At 63.1% G+C, this 20,310-nt stretch overlaps 1 protein-coding gene and 1 long non-coding RNA gene across 3 annotated transcripts; one reads left to right on the top strand and one right to left on the bottom strand.

The window, feature by feature from the left end:
- Window positions 1–1,166: 1,166 nt before the first annotated feature.
- On the bottom strand, window positions 1,167–3,122 carry LOC140605980 (uncharacterized). Its single transcript, XR_012008472.1, has 3 exons — window positions 2,536–3,122; window positions 2,096–2,240; window positions 1,167–1,468 (listed from the first exon to the last, which is right to left on the bottom strand). It is a non-coding gene; the product is annotated as an uncharacterized lncRNA (long non-coding RNA).
- A 120-nt stretch (window positions 3,123–3,242) lies between these two features.
- LHX3 (LIM homeobox 3) lies at window positions 3,243–9,803 on the top strand. 2 transcript variants are annotated; one of them, XM_072778662.1, is made up of 6 exons: window positions 3,243–3,448; window positions 5,638–5,809; window positions 6,337–6,539; window positions 7,114–7,265; window positions 7,341–7,512; window positions 8,310–9,803. In XM_072778662.1, the coding sequence occupies exons 1-6, from the start codon at window positions 3,355–3,357 to the stop codon at window positions 8,726–8,728; spliced, it is 1,212 nt and encodes a 403-aa protein (XP_072634763.1). In that variant the 5' UTR covers window positions 3,243–3,354; the 3' UTR covers window positions 8,729–9,803. The 2 variants fall into 2 exon arrangements, with proteins under 2 accessions (XP_072634763.1, XP_072634764.1); XM_072778663.1 differs by lacking the exon at window positions 3,243–3,448 and adding an exon at window positions 4,284–4,410.
- The last annotated feature ends 10,507 nt before the right edge of the window (window positions 9,804–20,310 follow it).

The following is a 20,310-nucleotide window of genomic DNA, read 5'->3' as shown; positions in this document are numbered from 1 at the left end:
GAAACTAGAGACGTTTTGGAAGACAGCCCAGGGGTCAGGTGGAAAGTGAAAAATGGGAGATCAATTATAGATTATCTTCTTGGGGCTGATCTAGACCAGGGGCTGGCCACAGGACCACAGCCTTCATTCATGTCACACGGTACATCAATGACGTGTGACAGGAACAGATGCGAGTCTCACAACTTGGCAATGCACCAGGGGCACCCTGGTGAAAGAGACCTCCAAGGAACCCCACCTGGTGCTGGACACCGTTCTCCTCCCTGCTGCCCCGGGCCTGAATGCCCCAGCATTGCCTCCTACCTGGGGCTTTGCACACCTGTTTGCTCCCCCTGGATTCTGAACTATTGATCCTTTTCTCCTGCTTTCTACATTTTGTTTTGCTGGGGTGTTTGGGGTGAGCACTCTGGCCCTGTGTAGCTTCTGAGGGATCTGCTGGCTGTGCTTCCTGTGGATTCCACCTGCCCAGCCACACGGTGTGCAAGCTGGCAGGTAACCCGCCCCTCAGAGGAGGCACAGGCAGGCCCTGAGGTGCCAGCCGGGTCTGTGGTGCTGGGGTTGGCCTAGATGGGTAACCCCCCACACCCCTGGAGTCCTGAGTCGTTTCTGCTGGGGGTGGGGGTGGGCTGTGGCAGGAGAGGTGGGGAAGGTTATGAGTCCAACAGGTGAGTGCTGACCATACCTGGAGCCAGAGATTTGTGGGGGCCCGGGCTGGAGGCCAGTGTGGCTGGAGGGGCCACCCGTCCAAGTCCAGGACCCTGGATGCTGTGTGTAGGGCAGGGTGGAGCACCCACCTGCTTCCCATCCCCAAGCCTTTGGGCCAGTGTGGTGGAAACTGCCTGCCCCAGCAAGGGGAGGGATGGTGGGGTGAGGCTGCCTGAGGGACTGGGGGTGGGGGGTGCAGACTGGAGCCAGAGGAGGGAAAGTGGGTAGGGGGGATCTGGGTGCTGCAGACTTGGTGGAGGGACTGCAGACCTAGGCAGGTGGGGAGTGGGGAGGTAGGCAGTAGGCTGGGGGAAGAGGGTGGTGGGTGGGGTCGGCAGAGGGGAGGAGGGGAGGGAGGAAGGGGGTGGTCTGGGGGGAATGGGGTGGGCAGAGTCAGCAGAGGCGGGAGGGATGGGGCAGGGGTAGGGGGTGGGCCTGGTCGGCAGAGGGGGCTGGGGGGTAGAGGCCCGCCAAGGGGGAGGGGGTGGGGGCGGCAGCACTTCCTTCAGCACCGCGGACAGCGCCCCAGGGCCCTGAGTCTCCGCCAGGCCAGGTAGACAGGGTCGCGGTTGGAGGCGCCTGTGGCGGCAGAGGAGGAGGGAGGAGGGCGGCCTAGACCCGGACGCCACCTCCCGCCTGGCGGTCATCATGCTGCTGGAAACCGAGCTCAGTTGAGACGGAGCTCGGCCCGGGGACCTCCGTGGTGGCTGCCATCTGCGCCTTCCATGGGACTTGTGGTAAGGGCCCCCGCCAGCCCCTCGGCCTCCTGCAGGGGCAAGAGGACCCACAAGGGAGAAATGGCTAGGACGGGAGCGTCAGGGACGGTGGGCAGGGAGAGACCCCGGACAGCAGACGAGGGAAGGAAGTCTGGAGAAGTTGCTGGGGTGGGGGTGGGAGCGGGAGCGGCACACCTGAGGGATGGGAACAGGAGGAAGGGATGTGTCAGGCAGGTCCCAGGGGCAAAGGGCCTGGAGTTCCCGGCGGTTGCCCCAGAGGTGGCAGTTGGTTGTGGAGTGCCCTGGGAACAGTGCTGGGGTGAGGGACAGGGCGGAGTGGGGGGTCACCTTCCTCCAGAGACCCCACAACCCTCAGCGCTCCTGCACCGCCCAACAGGGCAGCACCGGGACCCCCCCGGGCTGGGTCTCCCGCCTGAACCGCCCTCCCTAAGGGCCACTCGATCTCGTCAAAGACGTTGGGAAAGAATGGAGGCATTGTTGGCAGGCCAGCCAGATGCAGAGCGTGTGGGGCCGCCACCTCCTGGACCCGCTGCCCGCCAGCCCCTTCCCCACTCGAACCACACATGGTTTCTCTAGACAGGCCTCTGCGGCAGCTGACACCCCACAGCCAACATCCCAGGGCACCCAGTGCCCCCTCAACCCCCCAGCTTGCGCACCTGTGCCCTGTCATCTGGGTAACAAGTGTGCAGGAAGGGTGCAGTGCTGGTGGCATGCGCCTTTGCTCAAAACCAGGAGCCTGGGTCCGCTGGGACCTGGGAGGGTGCTGTGCCTTTCGGGCCCACATCCTTCCAGGCTTGCGTCCTGTTAAAGTGCACACACCAGGTGCCTGGAGGCCAGGATGAGCAGCGGGATGAAGACTGCTCCTTACCATGGGATCCCAACTGGAGGGACCTGGAGGCCGGCATAAACCCACTCGCCCCCTCACCGCTGGGGGCCCCTTGCCCTCGCCATGCCCCGTGCTGCAATCGCCCCACATGGCTCTTTCTTAATCGAGGGGGGGGGGTGGCGTTGGTGTTGGCCAGTAGCCAGGTGCTATGTGCCTTCTGGGCAGGAGCACCTCTCCACAGCGAGCATGGGTGGGTTCCTATGGGCTTACCCGTTTGGATTGGGGATGAGATGCTGGAACATCAGGTGTGGGAGCTGCATTCTGTGCAAGCTGGTGAGTGGAAGGACGTGAGAGTAGACCTCCCACTTTCCCAGCTGTCCTTCCTGACCTGAGTCTTGGCTGCATGTCCTGGCCGAGTGTGCCTGCCGAGAATTGTCCTTCTCTGTGCCCATTCAGGTGGCAGTCCCCAGGGTGGGGCCCAGAAGCCAGTCAGTCACAACTGGGAGGTCTGAGGTCGCCTCTGGCTCCGAGTGGCTTTGCTGTGAGCCTTTGGGCGCCACACTCACCCTCTCTGGATTTCGGGTCGCATTCTTGCCCACCAGACGACCAGACGTTGTCACTAAGCCTCCTAGGCTCGGCTGTCAAGCGGCGGTGCGACGCTGCTCGCTCCTGGTCTGTCCTCCGGGGACCCAGATCTCCCCGCGCGCGTGCACGTCCGAGCCCAGGCCCCAGGCCCCAGGCCCAACCCTCGGCGCAGAGCAGGAGGCTGCGGGTCCGGGTGAGCGCCGGCGGGCAGCCCCGGCCCGGCTCCTCCCCCGACTGTCCCTGCGCTCCTCGGGCCAGGCATTCGGGTGGCGTCTGGGCACCCCGAGTCCCCGCGCAAAGGCGCGCAGAGCCGGCGACCCCGGCCCCGCCCCGCGCCGCGGCCCCGCCCCCCGGCCGCTCCGCCCTCCGCGCGGCCTGAGGCTCGGGGCCCCCGGGGCGGCCCGCGGGCGCAGCGCCCAGGAGCGCAGGGAATAACTCGGACACCAGCCTGGGGCCCCGGGAAAGTTCGGGACCCGAGAGCCGCAGCTCCCGGAGACGGGACCCATGGAGGCGCGCGGGGAGCTGGGCCCGGGCCGCGAGTCGGCGGGTGGAGACCTGCTGCTGGCGCTGCTGGCGCGGAGGGAGGACCTACGCCGAGGTGGGTGCCGGGGCTCGAGTGCCTGCACCGGGGACGCCGGGCCCGGGAGACCCGGAGGTCCTCGCTCCTTCCCGAGCTTGGCCACGGCGGTGGTGGGAGACGGGAGACCCCGACGGGCGTGGCTGCAAGGGCCCCAGTACATCCCCACCTGGGCGCAGGAGCAGCGAGTCCGCTGCGGGGCCCCGAAGCGGTGCTGTCAGCTGTGTGCTCGCTGCGCCGCGCTGCTCAGGCGGAAGAGTCCTTGGGGTCCCAGGACAGACTTAGGAAGCCCACTCCCTTATCAGGAGAGTATGTGAAGAGCAACCATGTGGCCCAGCGACCACAAGGCAAGAGGACCCTTGAGAGGGCGGGCCCCACCAGACCCTCCGCACTTTCCAGGGGAAGAGAGGGAGATGCAGGGGCCAGAGTGTAGCTGGGGCCCGACACAGATGTCCCAGGTCAAGGTCCCCTTGTCCGCACCCACACGCACCTGCTCACCAGTGGCTCCCAGGCTGGTCCTCTGGACTCTTCTACAGAAACCCCAGCTCCCTAGCTGCACCAGTCCTGCTCCCGCCCCCCTGCGCTGTGGCTCCCAGAGAAGGGCGGTGGGCAGTCGTTCTTGGAGCTGTGCCGCCCCGCGGGACCACAGGATGGAGACCGAGGCGGGCCTGGCTGGGTGGGGAGTGACAGGGTCGGAGCAGGTGGGAAAGAGGTTACATCCAGGCTGTGGGGTCTCATCTGTCCCCTATTTATTTATTTATTTATTTATTTATTTATTTTTCCGACGGTTCCTGGGAGGGGTTGGCCGCAGGGGCTGGGAGGAAGGGGTGGGAGGGTGGAGGGAGAGGGAGGGAAGGGAGGCGGGCTCCGAACGGGATCGCTGAGGAGGGCTGGCCCGGAGCAGGCAGGCAGGCGCGAGGCTCCGCTGGGCCGGGCCACTGCTGAGGGGAGGACACCCGCCGAGGCTGGAGTCACCATGCAGCGTAAGGCCCGGGTCTGGGGCGCTACTGGGAGCGCGAAGGGGAGGAGCGCGGCGGGAAGGCTTTTGCAGGACGCGGGGCCTCGGGGCAGCTGGGCCGGGCGCTGTCCGGGCCGCGGTGCTGAATGCCCCGCCTGTCCAGCCTCCTGCTGTAGGCCGGCTGCGCTGGTCGGCCCGCCGTCACCACCCGCGAAGGGGGCCCCGAACGCCCGGTGCAGCCCCCGAGCTCCCCTGCGCCTGGGGCTGCCGTTTGGCCCGATGCGGGTCGGCGTCCTTCTCGAGTTTCCTGCCACCGCGGGAGGGATGTTGATCAGGGTTCTTGCAGCCTGAGACCCAGGGAAGCCCTTCTCTCCTCCCACCCACTGCGGGGGGCCCCCCCAGGGGCCGGAGGGGTCCGCAGCGAGGAGGAAGGAGAACTCGGCCAGGTGGGTGCAATGTTCACACCGGTTCCAGCCCCTGCTGCTGGCTCTCTCCTCTCTGGAAGACCTTTTCTGAGTCAACAGGGAGACTCACCCCGTGAGCACCCTGCAAAGCCCCACATGGGCCAGTGGCTCACGCAGGTCACCCCCGAGTTTCTCCCTGACCTGGTTCCCCAGAGGCCTGCAGTCCCGCAGTGGCAGAGCCAGGTGTCGGAGTAACTCTTGTCAGACACCGACATTTGAGTGTGATGACAGCAATCCAGCTGTCCAGTCTGTACACAAGTACCCTCGAGGGCTCCCAGAGATGAGGAGGACACGAGTTTTTACCCTGGTGCCTGCGGACACGGCCATAGGGCTGGGCGGCCACACTTGAACCAGGGATCTCCAAGGAGCAAGGACACTGGATTGTGCAAAATAACGATGGGGTTTGGGTGCGCCTTGCCTCTTGCCTCAGGTGCTGGTGGAGAGCCCCTGGGGTGGGGTTTTCATTTTAGCTCAACGTGCACCCCTCACGCTCACTGGGAGCATTTTGCAGTTGATGGTATCTGGCTGAATGGTCGGGGCCCCTTCCTGCTCAAGGGCACACTTCTAAACCTATTTCGGTTTTCCCAAATTTTAACCATGGGCCAGGCTCATGTCATGCACTCCCTGCACCTGGGGAGCCAAGCACCACCCACACCAGGTGGGGAGGAGGGTGTGCAGGGAAGGAGATCTCCCTTGGCAACATTGGGCCCCCGTGGGGGCTGGAGCTGGAAGGTGATTCGAGTGCTCCAGCTCTGAGCCCGTGACCTGGGTGGCTCCTCCGCCTGCAGAGATCCCGCTGTGCGCCGGCTGCGACCAGCACATCCTGGACCGCTTCATCCTCAAGGCACTGGACCGCCACTGGCACAGCAAGTGCCTCAAGTGCACGGACTGCCACACGCCCCTGGCCGAGCGTTGCTTCAGCCGCGGGGAGAGCGTCTACTGCAAGGACGACTTCTTCAAGTGAGCGTGGCCGTGGGCACGCTGGGGAGGGCAGGGGCGCAGTCTGCTTCCGCACAGCGGACCCTCCTGTCACCCAGGCAGGGGCAGGGGGAAGCGCCGCGGGCGGCCAGGCCCGGCTGGTGCGCTGCTAAATTCTAAGTAATTACTTTTTAAATCACGGTAATAGTCATTCAAAAAGATAAGCCCAAGTTTGCAGAACGTGATCGGATTGACTCCTTCCTAATTTTGGATTGTTTTTGTCGTTAATGCTGGGGAGGAGGTGCTTCCCAGGCACAGGCTTCTGGGGTCTAGGGGACCTGGCCCACGGATCCAGCTTCCTGACCCGGCAGCGAGGTCAGGGCGGCTGGGCTCCTCCCCGAGGGCCTCTGGGTCCCTTCTCCGTGTCCTGGGCGGCTCTGCGGGGGCTGCCTGCCGCGGGGAGACTCCCTCCTGAACCGCCCTGCGCCGCCCCGCTCAGCGCTCTGCGACCCGCTCCGGGCGAAGGAGCCGCCACTTCCGCGCTGAGCCGCGCCCTGTGCGTCCCGCAGGCGATTCGGGACCAAGTGCGCCGCGTGCCAGCTGGGCATCCCGCCCACGCAGGTGGTGCGCCGCGCCCAGGACTTCGTGTACCACCTGCACTGCTTCGCCTGCGTCGTGTGCAAGCGGCAGCTGGCCACAGGCGACGAGTTCTACCTCATGGAAGACAGCCGGCTCGTGTGCAAGGCGGATTACGAGACGGCCAAGCAGCGCGGTCAGTGGGAGGGTCCACCCCACCTCCTCTCCCCGCCGGCAAAATGGGGCTGGGGTCCCCCCGGTAGGGGCGCGGAGGGATCCTCACGCCCAGCGCCTGCCAGAGCGCGCTCCGCTCGCTGCGGGGAGAGAACTTGGGCGCTTTCCTTCCAGGCCGGGGTGGAGGCCGGCGGGAGCAGGGGGAGGGGGAGGGGCAGGGGGAGGGGGAGGGGGGCGGCAGGCGCAGGGGGAGGGGGCCCTGTCGGCTGCGCTCTGGGGAAGCCTGGCTTCCGGGCCTCAGCGGCCTCCCCACTCGGGGGCACCGCCGGGAGCTTGGTCTCAACTGCGTAGATTATCACCCCTGGTCTGAATTATCGCCCCAACCGTTGACCGTGAAGATCCGGCCCTACCCGCAGAACAAAGGGGAACCCGGGCGGGGGCGGGGGCGGGGGCGGGAGGCGGTGGCGGCAGGCGAGGCGGGAGGGGGCCGCCGCCAGGAGCCCCTGCGCCCAGGCCCAGACGCGCTCCACCCCCCGGCTCCTGCGGTGTCCCCGCGGCCGCCGGGGCGCGGCCTCACCCTACCCCTCGCGGCGCAGAGGCGGAGGCCACGGCCAAGCGGCCGCGCACGACCATCACGGCCAAGCAGCTGGAGACCTTGAAGAGCGCCTACAACACGTCGCCCAAGCCGGCGCGCCACGTGCGCGAGCAGCTGTCGTCGGAGACGGGCCTGGACATGCGGGTCGTGCAGGTCAGCGCCCCGCGCCCCGCCCCCCGCGCCCCGCGCCCCGCGCCCGCCGCTCACCCTCCCCCCACCCCCGCCCAGGTGTGGTTCCAGAACCGCCGCGCCAAGGAAAAGCGGCTCAAGAAGGATGCGGGCCGGCAGCGCTGGGGCCCGTACTTCCGCAGCATGAAGCGCGCCCGCGGCGGCCCCAAGTCGGACAAGGACAGCGTCCAGGAGGAGGGGCAGGACAGCGACGCCGACGTCTCCTTCACGGGTACGTCGCCCCCGGAGTCCCCCGCCCCAGGCAGCGGTCCGGCTCCCGCACCCAGCCCCCTACCGAGGCCAGAGCCTGGGTGTGAACTTCCCAGTCGGGCGCTGTTAAGCCTCCTTGTTAAGAGTTCCTAGACGCTGGTCCCCTCCGTCCCCAGGCCCTGCGGTGACCCCCTCCCCTGAGGGGGCACAGCCCCCACGACCCACACACCCCCAGCAGGCTTTCCCACAGGGAAGGGTCCACACCATCCCTGTGGCTCCTGGCCCTTGCAATGACTTTTAGGAAAGTGGGCAGCACGGTTTTGGGGTAAGTGATAAAAAGTGCTGGGTGTTTGGAGTTGAGGGGTCCACCCTCCTCTGTGGGATCTCATTCCCCAGTACCAGGGAGGCCCCATACTTACCCCCAATGCCCATCCCCAGACAGTTTGTGCAGGAGACTCTGACTGCATTGTGACCTTAGGCTACTCTGCGGCTCAGAGCCTCCAGTAAGTTGTGTGCAAAATGAGAATGGTGGCCACCCCTCCCAAGGCAGCCGTGGGGACTGTCCTGCAACCCTGGGCCCAGCTGGCCTAGTCACGACCCTGGTCCCTGGAGGGGATCCCGCCGCCTTTAGAGAGCAGGTGGGATTGAGCTGAACCACTCAGCAAGCACAGGGGCAGAGGGCAGCATGAGTCCTGAGAGCTGAAGAGTCTTAGGCTGGCTCCTTGGGTGGCTGGGGCAGGACACCCCTGAAGGAGGGGCTCTGGGGGCAGGAGGTGGAGGGGGGCGGGCACCCATCCACGCTCTCTGCTTCCATTGCAGATGAGCCGACCATGGCCGACCTGGGCCCTGCCAACGGCCTCTACAGCAGCCTGGGGGAGCCCACCTCAGCCCTGGGCAGGCCTGCGGGAGCCCCAGGCAGCTTCCCACTGGAGCACGGAGGCCTGGCCGGCCCGGAGCAGTACCGTGAGCTGCGCCCCAGCAGCCCCTATGGGGTCCCCCCGTCCCCAGCTGCCCTGCAGAGCCTCCCTGGCCCCCAGCCCCTTCTCTCTAGCTTAGTATATCCAGATGCCAGCTTGGGCCTGGTGCCCTCGGGCACCCCAGGTGGGCCCCCACCCATGAGGGTGCTGGCCGGAAACGGACCCAGCTCCGACCTGTCCACAGGGAGCAGTGGGGGCTACCCCGACTTCCCCGCTAGCCCCGCCTCCTGGCTGGATGAGGTTGACCACGGCCAGTTCTGACCGAGGGCCCCCAGGCTCCACTGAGTACCGGACACAAGGGGTGTGGGCAGCAGTGCCCCGAGCTGCACTCTCCTCTTCACCCGAAGCCCCAAACTGTGTGGGAAGCAGGTGCCACTGGCAGCAGCGGAAACAGGATGAGGACCTCACCGAAGGCTCCTTCCTACGGAGCACCCACCCCGCGCCCCTCCCTGGGGGACGGAGGGACTCCAGCGGTCCCTGGACCAGTCGCTCCTCCTTGGACACAGGGGCCGGGCTGGTAGCCGCCCCACAAGCCTTGTTTTGTACAGATTTCTCCCTTGATCGACCACTTAACTGGACGCTTGCTGTTTCTAGACACGAAGTGTCGCCCCCTCCCAGGCTGGGCCCGACCTCCAGCCCAGAGCAGCACAGTCTTCAGGCTGGAAGAGGCTTTACTTTCTAAAATGGAAAGAAAAAAAAAAAAAAAGTAGGAACCACGCTTTTATTATCCAAGCTCCATCTGCCTGGTGGTCCCGACATCAGGTCAGGGATGAGCCTCTTCTGTCCAGACAAGAGGCGGCAGAGCGGGACCACGCCAGCATCCTTCTGGTCCCAACCCCCACGCCCCCAGGAGCCTCCTCGCCATCATCCCTGGAACAGCTGGCTCTAGATTTTTCTGTTCTTGACTCCACCACCTGTCGGAGGAGACACCACTGCCTGGGTGCCCTTCGTCTCCGAGAGCAACACTTTAGGGCCGTGGGCACTTCCCTCCCCTGCCCACAGCAAGTTCCCCTCTCCTCCCCCATCACGGCCGCACCCCTCCCCCCAGGCCACGCCCAGCCCACCGATTTCCATTGCCAAACAGCCTGAGGCCCTGGGCGTTCCGTTCTGTCTGGGAGCTGGCTCTAGCCCTCTAACTGCCTGAGGACTGGACCGCCTCCTCCCCTGGACTACGTGACGCCCCAGCCCCAGACTGGAGGCTGGCCGCCCGTGAGGCCCAGTTACCCCCGCAAACCTGCATCCCAAACTACCTGTTGGTTCTGTGGACGTCCCGTGTTTTTTATTTACTCTCTGACCATCGGCTCTTTCCAAGACTTTAATAAATTGGTCAGTTCCAGTCTAGAAGTTCCACGTCTTTAGGGCTGCTGGCGGCGCGCAGGCGTGGGGGTGAGAGCGCGTTGGGGGTGAGAGCGGTCCCCCAAAAGCGGGGAGGCCATCCTTGCCAGAGATGGCACTTGCTGTGAATTGGGCCCCTCGTCCCTGGATCTTGGCCCAACTTCTGAGCACCAGGAGGAGAGGTGGGTAAGCAAGCTGCCCAGCCGCGAGTAGAGGCCTAGCGTCCTGACACTGCCCCCCCACCCCCGCCGAGGCAGGGACTGGGGTGGCCAGGGCAGGTGCTCACAGCGAGGGGCAAGGGGGTGCCAGAGTCAGCCCATCAGGAGATTCACGGCCCAGGGTCTCCAGGGCTCTCACTAATTTGGATTCCAATCCTAGCCATCTGCTAACTTGCTGTGTGACCCTGGGCAAGTGAGCTGCCCCCTCTGAGTCCTGGGGAGACAGTGGTGACAGCTCCTCTAAGGGGAGATGGAAGAGTCTGTGAGCTTGGGGCCTCACCTCCACCACCACCCCACCCCCACCCCCACCCCGCCCCCAGCAGTGAGTGCTCACTGGTGGGCAGGACCTGGCCTTGTGGGCCAGGACACAAGTTGGGGCACTGAGGCAGGTGGGAGAATGAGCCTCCAGTGCAGGGGAGGAGGGATGGACTCTGGGAGGGAGGGGGGCACTCCCTAGGAGCTGCCTGGGAGGACAGTCCCACCTGCAGCCCCAGAGTCACACACCCCAACATCCAAGAGGCACTCAAGGCAGCCCCGGGTCAGGGAGTTGGGAGGCACCAGGAGAAGCCTCGGGGCTGAGAAAGGGCGCCCCCCCAGGTCACGCCATTTAGGGGAGCAAGCAGGAAAGAGCCAGTCCTGGAGCAGGAGGAGGAGGCAACCGCCCAGAAGACGGTGCCTGCTGTGAGCGGAAGCTCTGGGCCAAAAAGTGTGGGTGGTCCCAGGTTGGTCTAGGGGACAGTGCTCTAAGGTCAAGGCCGGGGACGGGGGCGGCCTGCGGCTGGTGAGGCGCAGTCCTGGGGCAGCCGACATCGTGCTTCCTCCCAGGGGGATTGGAAGCCCCCAGAAAAGAAAGCAGCCTTGCCAGAGTCCGGATCAGAGCCCAGGCGGCGTAAGGGGGCGCGGGGAGTTGGGGGGGCTACGTAAATCCTCAGTCTCTCCCTCTCCCGCCTTAGCCACTCCCCCAGGCCGCCCGGGACCTTTTAGGCACTGACAGGTTAATAAAGTGCTAAGTGTCCCCACGGGGCCCTCCGCCTGTTGGCAGTTGCCCGCGAGCTCGCTCCAGCTGGCGGCGCGTCGATAATCCCGGAGCCAAGTCGTGGCTTCGGGGCCGGGGGTGGGCAGCCTGCGAGACCCCTTGGGGCCCAGGCACAGCCCGTGCGGGGGAAGCAGGAGACCCCGGCTGGCGGGTGCATGGGAGAGGACACACGGAGAGGTTCCCTGGGCCCTTGGCGAATGCCCGTGGCCAGCAGCCCCACAGCCGCCCTGCGGTGCACGCTCACTCGCGTAGCATCTTCGGCCTCCGTGTCCCCGTCTGAATGGAGTGCCACCTGGGGCGGAAACCCAGCTCCCATGTCTCAGGGCTATAAAAAAGCCCGCTGCCCGGTGCATAAGGGGACCCCGGGGCCCTCGCTGGGATGGGCACAGCAGTAGGGAGGGGTGTGGAGCGCCCCAGAACCCTGACTCGCACCACCAGCGGGCAGCAGGGTGGCTGCCAGGCTGGGGACACCTGGGTTGGGACATCCTATCCAGGATTGGGGCCCACTGGGCTTGCTAACCTTTTTGTGGGGGAGGGGAGGGCTTGTTAACCTTTGAACCCAGCAATGTATTACATTATCAAACATAAATACCTTTTAAAAAAGTAAATACGTGAATAATATAAATAATACCGAACGATACATAAAGAGTCTTCTCACCTTTTAAATATAAATTTCACACAAGAAGCAAAAGTTCAAAGAATGCTCCCAAATCAGGAACATGCCTCTCCCAGAGATGAGGGGACACAGCGGCTCCCCCTCCTGCTCATCTCCCTCCCCACCGCCCCCCAGGCCAGCTTGTCTTGGGGGACTGGTCCCCCAAATGTGGACAGGAGGGGGCGGGGGGAGCGCACCCTGAGGGCTGCCTGGTTGAGTGGAAAGACTATAAATCAATGGGTTTTCAAAGGGATCAGTCTGGAGCGCTAAATCCCAGAGGCTGTAATGATCAATTCTTTAAGCCCATAATTGTTCAAATTACTCTGAGCAACATAAAACATTAATTTTAAGAAATTTAATAGAAAAAAGCTCTTTAAATCCACAACGAGATAAATGACACCGAGCGCTGCGACCTTTTTCCATACCTTGGTGACATTGAATAATCTGAAAGTTATTTACATTTTCATTCTTTGTGGAAAATGTTGACAAGCTTTTGGCCGTGGGAAAGGTGCGCGGCACTGCGGAGCGCCCCCTCCCTCTAATTAATGGGGGAGCCACGGCTTCGTAAAGCAGGGTTTTCATCAGTCTGCCTGGGTGACCTGCGGTGGCGGCTCCCACCCCTCCCGGAGCTGATGCAACAAGGCTCATTTTTTATCATAAAAAGATTCCATCCTGACCAGCGGAGCCCCCTGTTGGCATTCGAACCCGACGGGAGACGAAGGAGCTGCCCACAGGACGTCGCATGGATGGGGTGCCTGGCCAGACGGGAGGGGAAGTGCCCCATTCTGCAGACCCCAGATGGAGGGGTGTGCGCGTATGTGAGCGCGTGCAGACTGGGCGTGCAGGTTGCCCCAGAGAGGAGGGCATAGCCCTCAGTTCCACCAGTTCCCCTGGAGGCCAACCAGACCGGGTGTGTCGCCACAGCCAGGTTGCCGGATGTGACAATGGGGTGGCCTGGCGGGCTGATAGCCACCTGCGGAGCTGGGGCTCGGCCAGGTGTGGGAAGACAGCCCCCGTGCCTGGGCTCCTGCGCGTCCCTCACCAGTTCTCAGAGAGGAGAGCCAGGCACCTGAAGCTCAGGGTCGCGGCCAGTTGGCTCACACGTGTGCCGGGCGCTGAAGCTGTGTGACCTTGGGTGGTGACTCACCCTTTCTGAGCCTTCACAGAGCCGCATACGACCTCCCTTCCTGGGTCGCCATGGGGGGGTGGGGGGCAGGGATACGGGGCTGGACAGAGCTGGGGACAGCAAGGAAACCACCTCCATCAGGTTTGGAGGCCAATCCCCACAGACTCTGCCCATGTGCCTTCCTCCCTGACTTGTAGGTCGTTGCTGAGAGGGGAGCAGGGCTTGTGTGCACTGGTTCTGGGGGCTCTGGTGTCGTCCCCACTTCTGAACAGAGCACCCAGGTCTACATGTCATCTGAGCCAGGTGTGGGGTGGGGGCCCAGACGGGGTGGCAGGCTCATGTCCACTTGCCCCCCTCCAGCCAGTGTCTGCCCCTCGGGGGCGGAGGCAGAGGCAGTGAGGGAACCTGCTGGGGGAGGCATGAGCTCAAGGTGATTTGTCTGGGAAGACCCAACCTGGAGCAGTCTCCCGTCCCTAAGGGGTCCCCCATCCCAGAGGATCCTCCCTTCCTAAGGGGTCCCCCATCCCAGAGGGGTCCCCGGACCCCGAGGGCTCCTCCATTGTTGGGGTTCCCCACCCCAGAGGAGCCTTCCATCCCAGAGGGATCTCCCATCCCAGGAGTTCCCACAAACCTGAGGGGCCCCCCTTCCTTGAAGGTGTCCCATCCCCAAGGCTGAGGGCAGCCATCATTCTGTCCCCCATATCCCTGGCCTGTTGGCTGTGGGCCAAAAAGTGACTCAGCGCCTCTGCACACCGTCCCCCTCCTCTGGGACAGGATGATTTGGTCAACAGTCAAGGAAGAGATGCACCACTGGTATCCAGGGAAATCGAGTCAGAACCATGTAAGATGCCACCTCACGCCCATCAGATGGTGACAAAACAAGACGAGGACATGGAGAAACTGAGGCCTCCACTCCGCTGCTGGGGATATAAGATGCTGCTGCTGTGGGCAACAGCCTGGAGGCTCCTGTCCCCGAGAGCGGTACCATGTGAGTGCGTACCCCAGGCGTGAACACGGGGACCCAAAAGGAACCCAGACACAGATGCTCACGGTGGCACAGGAGCCAAACAGAGCAAACACCCAGACGTCCATCAGTGAGAGATGGATAGAGGCCCGTCAGGACCACAGGAGCACAGAGCCACAAACCCGGCGATGCACCATGCCCCATGGCCGGACGAGCCTGGAACCGTTGTGCTGGCTGAACAGCACCAGACACAGGCCGCGTGTTAATACGGTCCTCTGGGTAGAAAATGTCCAGAGCAGGAAAATTCAGAAACGGAAGATTTGTGGTCCTGGGGATGGGAGTGTAGCAGGTGACCGCTAAGGGGTCTGGGATCCCGGAGAGGTGCTGGAAACCAGAGCTGGGGTGCATGACTGTTCACATGGCGTCTTTGTCACCTTGGGCAGGCAGCAGGAGAAATCCTGCAATAACTGTGGGAGGACCCCCAGCGCTGGGTCACAGACCCTGGCGTTGGCATCCTCCTTCCATGTGCAGCCCTCTCCTGACAAGGCCCCGGAAACTGGCCCACCCAGGGGACCCCAGCCCCGCTGGCCCCCCACACAGCGGAGCGTGCAGAGGATCCACGGTGCTGCCAGCACCCTACAGGGAGCACCTGCGCATCGGTGCTAAGCACCCCGGGGCCCAGCCCACAAGGCATCGCCCGAGCCCCCAGGGCACCAGGGCAGCAGGAGAAGGACCGTAGAGGGACACTCCCCAGCTGAGCACAGCTGGCCAGGAACCCACTGCCCCGTCCCAGGAAAGGGCTTGGGTCCAGGGAGGTTTGACTCGGGGCCTGAGCAGGGAAACACATTTCTAGCCCCAGACCCACTGCTCCCGGACTGGCAGTCGTCCACAAAGTGGCTCCGTCCTGCCTTCCCCTGCCTAAAGCTCCATGAGACCCCTGACCATTGTCACTGAGACCAGCCCACCCTGACCACCAGCTTTGTTTGAACTCCAGAAAGGGCAGAGGTCGAGACCTGTGATGTTCCAGGGTGACAGGGCAACAGGCACCCTCTCCAAGGGCCTCCACCCTCACTTTCATTCTGTGCTGGGAGAACAATGGGCGTAGGAGGCGGGGCAGGCAGGTCTGAGCTCCAGAGAGGATCCCCTGGCTTCCTTGGAGGACAGGAGGCGGGGTGGGTGGGCCAGCCGCCACCAGCTCCGAGCTGCAGGGGCCTGGCCCCCACACCAACGGTGTGGGCAGGGCAGAAAGGGACCGGGACCCCTGAGCCCACCACACGCTGGCGTCTTCTAGAGACCTGAGGCCTGTGTGTCCCGACTCCTCAGGATGGGGCAGCCGTGTGGACCCAGGGGCCCCCTGGGGGTGGGTTTTGGTGAGGACACCCCTGACTGTTTCCCCAGGGCAATGGCCCCATAGCAGGGCCCGTCCTGGGGGCTGCCTTGGGGGCCTGGTGCTGTGTGCAAAACTCCTAGTCTTCCAGAAGATTCCTCCTCAGCCACCTCCACAGCGAACCCTCTGCAGTAGTCAACTACCCCACCCCCCCAGGCCTTTCCTTGGGGAGGAGGCGGCTCCTCTCTCCCTCTGACAAATGTTTCTTCCAGAGCTCCCGCTAATCTTTAGAATGACAAGGTTTAAAATTTAATTAGCAAGTTCCTCTTATGCAAACTCTCCTCATTAAACTAAGTGTCCTATTAGTTAAAATGAAGCCTGGAGGGGGCCGGATGGAGATCTATGGCTGACTGGGCAGCCTTGAGCAAGGGAGTCTGGTGCGAGTCGGGTGTGAGCCGGGTGCGAGCCCCGAGCCCCGAGCCCCTGCACCGCCAGTCGCAGGTGGGTGGCTCTCCCAGCCCTTCGGGTGGCATCAGGTGGTGGGGCCCAGAGGGAGGGGCCAGGGCAGGTGTGGGGGGTGGCCTCCATCACTACAGGGCCACTGCCTCCCTGTCCCATCCCTAGGCCTGGGGCCCACCTGGCCACTCTCAGCTGGAGGAAGTACTGTGTGTGGCTCCTCTTTGTTAGAAAAGTGGTAGATGCTCCTCGTAGAAAATTCTGGAAAACATACAGGACGTGTCCCGCACGCCGGACATTCTAACCAAGAAGCCCGCATGGTGCTGCCCATGCACCTGTACATACACCTGCACATATACCTGCACGTGCTGGCATGTGCACACTCAGCGTGTGCATGTGTCCAAGCTCCGTAAGTGGCAGTGTCCTCACTTTGTGTCGCTCCATGCCCGTTTCCAGGGCGGCCGAATGTACCTCAAGGCAAGTTCTGCTGCTGGTGGCCTTACCTGCCCTCTTGCTGGTGGGTGTCTGCCGTGCTCCTGGGGACCTCAGCTCTGGGAACCGTGAACCCAGTCCAGCCGGGGCAGGAGGACAGCTCGCTGGCTCACGGGGCTCTGTTGGCACCACCTGCCCCCCCACACGCCCCAGAGTCTGGAGGGGTCAGACGGGGATCCACCTGGTCCTGGGGAAGGGTCAACATCTTTCCTCTTCAGGGGCATCTCCCTGACCAAAGGGAACGACCCCGGTGTTGCCTCTTTCTTCCTTTCTAGAATGTTCCACGCCAAGGCCACTCCCCATCCCCTGTCTCTGATGGGGCTCCACCACAGTTTTGGGGAGCCCATGTTCCCCTCCATGGCTCCCACCCAAGTCCCGTCTCTCTCTCCCTTCCCCTAGGGTTCCTGGCTTGAGGATGTGGAGTTTCTCAAACTACAGCCAAGGGGCCACTGCTCTCCTGGGGGCTCCACACACATGTCTCTGAAGGTGTGTGTTCCCTGTGGCCCAGCCTGGGTGTGGGGGAGGGAGGGGGCCCTGAGGCCATGGAGGAGGGAGGGTCTGCATCTGGGGTGGCCCCGCTGGAGGAGGGGTGGAGATCAGGAGGCACTTTCTAGCCCCCAGAGGAGCTGAGACATGAGTTCACCCTCCCTCATAGCCGAGCCCACCCCGCCCTCTGTCCTCCCACCCACCCCAGGCTTTGGGGTCCTGTGCTGGCATCCATGCCCCTGCCACGTGTCCTCAGGCCAGGACTGCCTTCTCCTAGGGCTGGCAGTCCCTCCCTCCCCCCACCCCCACAAGCCTGGAACGTAGGCCTGTCTCAGCCCCTCAGCCCCATGAGCTGGAGGGCACCCGATGGGTATGGGGGCCAACTGGAGAGGGTGGGCCTGGGAAAAAGCCTCTCCAACCTGGCACCCATCCCAGTGATTTGCATCCCCCTCCCCTACATCTGGCCATCCTTCCAGTCCATCTGGCCCTTTGTGTGGGGGGCCACAGGCGGGTGGGCAGGCCTCCACAGGGGTCCAGGAGGGCTGCAGCCTGCCTCCCCCGAGGGGCCTGGCCGGCCCGCCTCCTGTCACTGTCCTTTAGCAAACCCTCTGAGGGATTTCTCAATGGAGCTATCTCCTGACTTCCCGGGGGCTCAGGGGCTCAGGGGCCCAGGGTCAAGGGGGGCTGAAGGGGGGATGGGGAGCCCACACCCAGACCGTCCCTCAGTGACTTTGGCATTGGCGAAGCCGCCTGCCTGAGGTATTTTGCAAAAGGAGCCCCAAACAACTTGTTCGGTTAGCAGTGGGCACAGGTAACCCGGGGGAGTGCAGAGTCATGTGTGGGATTTCGGGAGGCTGCGTATTTATGGTTTCCTGTGTCCAGGTCAAAGTCACTTGGCCCATTGGTTTGTGATTCCAGCTAAAATGTTTAATTAAATTACCAGTCCTGGCTTTTAGGCCGCTCTCTTAGGAACTTCGTAAACCACTGGAATTGTGAGAAGACCAGGCTCCACATTGGTCCGTGGGGCGTGTGTTCCAGATGTGCGTGACCTGGGGCCTTCCCTTGTGTCCGGCAGCTGGAATGGCTCCGAGGTTGAGGGGTGTTTAGGAGAGTTTAAGGCAGTCGCAGAAGTTCTCTGACATTGCTCTGAGTCTGCTAAGCGTCATTGTTGAATCGAATTTGAAACGTAAACTTTAGAACTTAGGAGTTTAAATGAATTTTTGAAAAACCAGAATAGTTACACCAAATACTCTTTTTTTTTTATGCTAAAAAAAGAACAGTCAAGATCACAGAACGTGGCTATGTAACTACTTAAATCTTTGTTGCCCACCCTGGCAGTGGGCCATTGCGTCCTCTGGGTGGACAGACTTCCCCTTCCCTCCCACGTACTCCTAAGAGAGACATTCACTTCCTACACCCCGGCTTCCATGAATGGGACCTTCTGCTGAAAAGGTTGTTTCTGGATGTAATTGAGTGGGGATGAGGTCCTACTTGGTCGGGGTGGGTCCTAACCCAGGGACAGGTGTGCCAAGAAGGGACAGGTCAGAGACATAGCAGGGAACATGGCCATATGGGAACAGATGCAGGGGTGGGTGGTGCTGGGACAAGCTGGGGGGGGCACCAGAGGCTGCAAGGGGCCCTGGAGCCAGCCTGCCCAAACCTTGATTTTGGACAGTGGCCTCCACATGGGGGAGAGAATATGGGAGAGAATACAGTTTTTTTAAATTTTTTAAAAATTTTTATTTATTTATGATAGTCACACACAGAGAGAGAGAGAGAGAGAGAGGCAGAGACGTAGGCAGAGGGAGAAGCAGGCTCCATGCACTGGGAGCCCGACGTGGGATTCGATCCCGGGTCTCCAGGATCGCGCCCTGGGCCAAAGGCAGGCGCTAAACCGCTGCGCCACCCAGGGATCCCGAGAATACAGTTTTAAGCTACCATATGTGTCAGGTACTTTGCTAAGGCAGCGACCCGGGCCCACTGCTTGGTGTCGACATCACCCCACAATGTGGGTCCCTGGGGTCCCTGCGGGGTGGGTCCTGAGCGGGGAGCAGGGCGTGGGGGGAGGGGCCAGGGTACCTGGAGAGGTCTCAGGCCTACCCATGGCAGCAGGGCTGTCCATCCCTCCTGGGGCCTGTCCCCACCTCCCAGGCCCTGTCCTTCCCTCCCAGGGCCCATCCTTCCCTCGTGGGGCCCATTCCCCACTCCCAGGACCTATTCCTCCCTCCTGGGCCTGTCCTCCCCATCCCAGGATGGGTCCTTTCCTCCTGAGGTCTGCCCCCCATCTCAGGGCATGTCCCCCCCTCCCGGGGCCTGTCCCTCATAGCCACACAGCCTGCAGGCATCTGCAGCTTCAACCTGCTGCCCCATGGGACCCCAGAGTCTTCCAGGGCCTCTTTACAGGCTGAGGGGGTGGGGAGGGAGCATGTGGGCTGAGCCCCCCTCCCGCCCCCACAAAGGCCCCGGTGACCCTACCTGGCCCTCCCCAGTCCACCAATATTAGAAAGGATTTGTGTCCCCAATAAATAATGCAAAGTTAAATTACATCCGCTCCGGCTTAAATTTTCATATTCCTATTTCTCATCTCCATAAAGAAATTCTGCTTGTGGGCCTCACAGGATGGCCTCTGCCAGCTGCCAGGAAGCTCCTAATGAAATTACTCCTCCGGGTGGCGGGTGGCGGCGGCCGGGCAGGGGGTGGGGGCGGCCCGCCTGCCAGAGGAAAAGGTAAAAGGCCGGAGTTCAAATTATTTATCTCCCTAATAACGCAACCGATCGCAGGCATCGAGCGGCCTCGCGCTGGGGCAGGCGAGTGATGCATGAGGAGGCGGGCTGGGGAGGCGTGGGATCTTCCCTGGAGTGACCCCATTGCAAGGGCACAGGAAGGACAAGCCTTGGAGAGGGCCACAGAGCCAGGGATCCTCCAGTCCAAGGAGAGGGGGGCGGGCAGCGTGACACTCCGGGGTTCAGGGAGTGAGCGCGACCCCACGTGCCTTTCAGGGACTGCAGGAGGGGACGCAGGTGCTTCCTTGGGGTTTTTGCCCCTCTGCTGGGGCTGGAGTCAGGGGCTGGCCTTTGCTGACTTTCAGTGGTTGTCCCTGATCTGAGACAAAGCAGGTATTTAGAAGATGTTGGGTGCAGGATGCTGCCCAGCTGAGGGGGCTTCTAGGGCCATGGGCAGGAGGAGAGCCCGGGGGTGCCCAGGGGTGCCAGGGGGAATGACTGGGATCCCAGCCTGGATAGGAGAGGCCTCCACTGGCTGATGTGCCTGAGAGGCCAGGCAGGGGGCTGCAGATGGCTGCGAAGGGCCAGGGGAGAAAGAGGTAACCCCCCCCCCCCAGGGGAGCCGCCCTGCGAAGAAGGGTACATGGCCAGAGTTTGGATGCGGAGGTAGCTGGGCCCACCATAGTGTGGGCCTGGGAAGCCTCCAAGCCAAGACAATGATCTGCAGCTAGGATTTAAATCCTGGTTCCCATCATGAGGAAGGGGGCCCCTGCCCCGTGTGCCCTTGTGGACGGCGGGGTCCTCTAGCCCTAGAGCTCATTGGATCCCTCTGCTCTGAGGACTGCACCCCTGGGTCAGGACCAGGGTCTCCCACCGGTTCACCCGGGGGCAGGGGGCCCTAGCTCCAGAGAGGCCAAGGTGAGCCAGTCACCTGGCTGAGTGCAGCAGCCTCTCCATCCTGCATCTGGGCCCCGCCCCTCAAGCCCCCTCCTGCCCCAGCCAGCACCCCTGGTTGGAGACCCCCA

This window comes from Canis lupus, chromosome 16 (genome assembly GCF_048164855.1).
Source record: "Canis lupus baileyi chromosome 16, mCanLup2.hap1, whole genome shotgun sequence".
Taxonomy (NCBI): domain Eukaryota; kingdom Metazoa; phylum Chordata; class Mammalia; order Carnivora; family Canidae; genus Canis; species Canis lupus.
Note: the sequence above shows the minus strand (reverse complement) of the source record. Positions and strands in the feature narration are given on the sequence as shown.

Coding starts and splice junctions, on each gene's coding strand:
- LHX3 (XM_072778662.1), top strand. CDS start 3,355: ATGGAGGCGCGCGGGGAGCTGGGCCCGGGCCGCGAGTCGGCGGGTGGA. Junction 5,810..6,336: donor TGCAAGGACGACTTCTTCAA/GTGAGCGTGGCC, acceptor TGCGTCCCGCAG/GCGATTCGGGACCAAGTGCG. Junction 7,513..8,309: donor CGCCGACGTCTCCTTCACGG/GTACGTCGCCCC, acceptor CTTCCATTGCAG/ATGAGCCGACCATGGCCGAC.